This window comes from Echinococcus granulosus, assembly GCF_000524195.1.
Source record: "Echinococcus granulosus chromosome Unknown EG_S00082, whole genome shotgun sequence".
NCBI lineage: Eukaryota > Metazoa > Platyhelminthes > Cestoda > Cyclophyllidea > Taeniidae > Echinococcus > Echinococcus granulosus.
Genome location: NW_020170462.1, coordinates 114079 through 118740, shown reverse-complemented (window position 1 = coordinate 118740; position 4662 = coordinate 114079). Strand labels below are relative to the sequence as shown.

At 46.2% G+C, this 4662-nt stretch overlaps 1 protein-coding gene across 1 annotated transcript in view; it reads right to left on the bottom strand. All coding sequences in view use genetic code 11, as the record gives it.

The window, feature by feature from the left end:
- The window catches only part of EGR_07604 (hypothetical protein), a gene marked incomplete at both ends in the record, with an annotated part of 3043 nt that extends 640 nt beyond the window's left edge, over nt 1-2403 (bottom strand). Inside the window, one exon of the mRNA XM_024496853.1 lies at nt 2265-2403. Within this exon, the coding sequence (XP_024348709.1) occupies nt 2265-2403 (139 nt within the window). The remainder of the gene's footprint in view (nt 1-2264) is intronic.
- Between the last annotated feature and the right edge of the window lie 2259 nt (nt 2404-4662).

Here is a 4662-nt window from a genome sequence, read left to right as displayed (position 1 = left end):
CAAACCGACCACAAATTAGCATCCATCCCATTGGCCACATTTTCTATCTAGCGTCAGCTCGCTTCAATATCTCATTCTCCCTGAGGCTCTTTCCATGGTCTGGTCTACATTTCATTCCTCTCGCTCATCCATCTCACAACTCACACTCGATTAACCAGCCGCCTCCACGAGTCTTTGACATTTGGACATTGACTGGACACACCTCACCATTCAGCACAACATCTACTTGTCTAGGGTTACAAACAATAAGGCTATTAGAAGACCATGCATTAGCGCTTCAACATTCGACTCTCGAAAAGTGGTCTTGACGACGATCTCTTGACTCAAATCTCTATAAGTCGTGCATATCTGACCCACCAGCATGTCCTGGTGACGACTGAATTCAGTGAAGCAAATGAGAAATGGATGTGGTGAGGGCGTACCACAAACATATCTGTTGGTGACACGATCTAGCACCGATACTTACCACAGCAAGCCAAGTGTGTCACGACTGACAAACAAGAGAGCACTAAGAGCAATTGTGATGAGTTGGTGTCGAAGGTGTTGCTCAAATTCCTTCTCTGAACGGCGGTTACTGGTTCACGAAGGTGGATGTCCTGACTCACCTCACACAATCCACGATACCCATTCCTACTGGATGCAGTTGAGATACAGAAGAAGACATCAACGCTGGCATCACTTGCTCTCTACCTCTTCCCCTCTCGCCTCCTCTCACATCTTTCGTCCACAGGCCTGTTTATTTTCGACATTAGACCAGAAGCAAACTAATCTTGAGTGTGTCCCTACCTCCAAGTAAGTTTGACGGTGTGGAGGGTAACCCCTTGTATTTCAACCTTTCTTTGATGACTTCTCCTTGGTCCACTTACCCGGAAATGGTTGCACACTCACACATTCTCCAGAGACACATGACAATGCATCGACTCAAGACGAAGTGGTGCCAGAATGGGTGACAGGAATACTACAGGAGGTGAAGCAGTGTGTGTCCAACTGTAAAGGAATACACTGCGAAGCATTACATAAAGTGGAAAGACACCTTTGGTTCTACCACGAGTTCTCGTCTTGTCATCTTGTCACCTTGAGGAAGGATGGGATTTGGGCGGCAGATGGAGTTCGAGGTAGATGTCGACTTAATTGTTAATGGTGGGAATGAAGTGGATTGTTTCACGGATTCACTGTCCATGGCATACGTGAACAATCACAATGTAAATGTCTGCATGCTGTTATGCCTTTGTCACAGGTGTCGCACAATCCTAACCACTGCAATCCTCTTGACTTTACCCTTCATGCTCACTTACTGACTGATACGAGCCTGTGATTAACTTGTTCGGAGGGCCGTTAAGTGGAGCTGATTTAAACTAATCCCATGAAGGGCAATGAAGTATAGCCTGACAATTGAAGGCTCAAAAGTGGACAGACGGGTGAGTCAAAAGACAAAAAACACACGATTTTGCCAACATCACTCGGATCATGTGACAGTCAAAACTGCGGCAGTTGAGTTTACATTTTCACTTACCGCATAGATATCAGCAGACAATGGCATGTTAAGTATTTTGGTTTTGTTGTCTTCTAAACCCCATGGTTTATAACAACTGCCATCCAAACACCATGGAGAAAAAGAGAAATCCAAGTTTCAGGGCAGATGGTGTGGAAATCAGCCTTTTAATTGTTTGGAGGCGATTTTGACAATCAGGCTGAAGTGAGCACCGAGTAGTCGGAAATGCTGAAATTGGCGTCCACTGGACATCATCTTGGTGCACGAATCCCTCGCAATAATGTTTTGTTGCTCAACCTTGAAATATCTGCACAACACTGGACACAGCTACCTAGTTGGCGTGTACCTGCTACACCAAAATCTGTGAGACCTCTCTTCCTCCCACACCACCACCAACCCTCCTCTATCCATATTTACCTCAACTTCACTCACCCTCTTAACCGACTTTTGGCGAACCACTTCCTCACCTACCCAGCTGTTCCAATCACCTACTTCATGTAGTCCCACCAAATGACATCAAATTCGCCACTGATGACAAACGGCAAAAGTCGACGTCTGGGTGACACCAACCTAGCAACAGCAATGACACAGGACAAATTTAACAACCCTGACGCGTGTCAAATCACAGTCACCTGACTCGACATGTGGGAAAAGAAAACATCACAGCATTTCGGTGTTGGCTAAATGCTTGATGACCCAATCATTTGCATTTGCCTCGACCAAGGAGACCAACACCATGACAGGCAAATGTCACCTGTCCGCCTAATTCCACTCCAAGTCAACCGGTGTTGAATTTGGAGATGAAGACGATCCAACTTCCTGCATTTCTTTACTTCTTTGTACATAAATAAAACTGAAGGTAATAGAGGAGTGGTGACACCTCCATTTGCATCATGGCATCCTATTCGCATGAATACGTGAGTGCTTTAACTGTCTCAGAAGTGAATCAGACCTCCGTAATTGCCACACCTCTACACAACTCACTGCAAGAGCTTGGGAGTTTCAGAACATTGCTGTACTAATCACAACAGGAAATAATTGCAGCGTAATTCCCTCTCCATGTCGTGATGAATCATGAAACCCTCTGATATCATGGTTTACTGTTAGTGCGATTTCCCTAACAGTTGGATTGCTTCATCGGAGCAAAGGCAAGGGAAAAACACACTAGCATTTACCTCCACTTCGTGATGTCGCAATCGGCGGTATTTTGAAACATCTGCACGCTTTTTCGAGACACAAATCACAGAAGGACCGACTGTACACAAAACATTTCCTCTTTTCCTTACTCACATGCACATACACCTTCTACTTGGAGACTACTTTTTCACCTTTTTTCCACTCAAAATTCTCCCACTCAAACAAAACTTTTGTGAGCAGGAGCTTACATCGTCATGTCCGCCTAAAATCGACTGCCGTGCAGTGGTCTGGTGTGCAGTGGTCTTATCATTTCCCTACCTAAGTGCGTGTCTAGCTGTCAGGTCACTCTACTTCTATCCTCTCAGGTTGCACCTCCACTTTGCGCCACGCCTTTCGCACCCGGACCTGGACAATAGCAGCCAGCTATTTGCTACCTTAGAAGTGCACATTCCACTTATTATGACTTCACCAAGATAGTGGGACGCTCCACTACACCACACTACACTGCAGTGCACTGCACTCACAGTAGCGAGCTTCACTGACATACTACTGAGAGAGCACTTCAGTACCTCCCCACCTCATGCCAATGCGATACAGGCATCGTGCACATCACACACTACTTCAGGTCCACAAAGCAGGGCAACATTCACAACGCACAAATGTGACATCACCATCAAACAGATGGCCACGAAATTACATCCACCATTCAGTAAACAAGTCAACGTCATCTGCTGCGTCGCCTCCCTCTCCCAATTCTCAATAACAGTGACTAATCTACTGTTTGCCTCGTAAAAAGAGTAAGGAAAGAGAAAATAAGGACATCATTGAAATCTTGTTTGTTTCAAGTCGGCAACGGAAGCAGCGACGGTGTTGCCAACTACACCACTGATTTCACTGGTGACCTGGACAATACACGAATATGAAAGGGTAATCACAACCCACTGCTAATTGCCATTTCGACTGATTTGGTTGGTCAATGTTGAACTGGTACACTTCACCGAGCACAGCTTGAACAAACGCCCCAAACAGGGAACACCTTATTGTTGCCCCTGCATTAGTTGCAGTCAACTTGGAGAAGGTAGTGCTGTACCTCGACGCCACTCCATTTTCCAATGCCTGAGTTGAACAGAAAGACGAATAAGTGCACAGGCTTCTGACGATGAGTTGGATGGATGGAGAAAGGAGGGGGAAGGAAGACACGGTCACACATACACACAACTGTGTAAAGATTGGAATTTGATGCACTAAAGTGTTCACTTCATACGTCTACTCTACTTCCACATGTTCCACTGACCATCTCCTCTCCCACTTCGCCCTTCACAATCACACTCATTCCTACACACCTCGCACACCACACACCACGCACACAGCCAATCAATGCAGAGTTCACCAGCTATTCACATGACATGCAACACTACCCACACCTCGTCTCAGTAGATGTCTCGTGGAGTGCTCTACAAGAGAACACCATCTCCCACTCTACCAGCCATTCACGCCTTCTCCATTACAATCAACTTCTTCAATGCATTCTCATGATTTAATGACTAATCTTTTTGTTTTCCTTGTTGGAAAAAAGACAAAAAGCAAGTAGCAAGGAGGGGGATGTCGGCGAGAGGAGGAGGGAGAAGGTCGCTGAGAGGAGGGTGGCCAGAGCAGCGAGAAGAGGGGTTGGGAGGGGGGGGAAGGGAGGAGGGCAGGCGAGAAGTGAGAGAGAAAAAGAGTGAACAAACAAGCGGTGGTGTTTTTTACGTTCTTCTATTACCATCTTGATGGCGGAAACGGCGGTGTCGGTAGCAAAAAAGCACATATTTTTAATAAATCTCACAGGACACACCACTACCGACACCGACACAGACACCGATCACAACACCAACCACGATACCGACTCCGATGCCGACATCGAGCACATACAAAAAGAAAACATGCACTTGTGCTGCTCATTCTCTCTTCCCCCCTCCTCCATCCACCCTCACATTCCTTCTTTCCACGGCATTTTTTTCTTCTCTCTCCTCATAGCTCTGGTAACAGAGTGC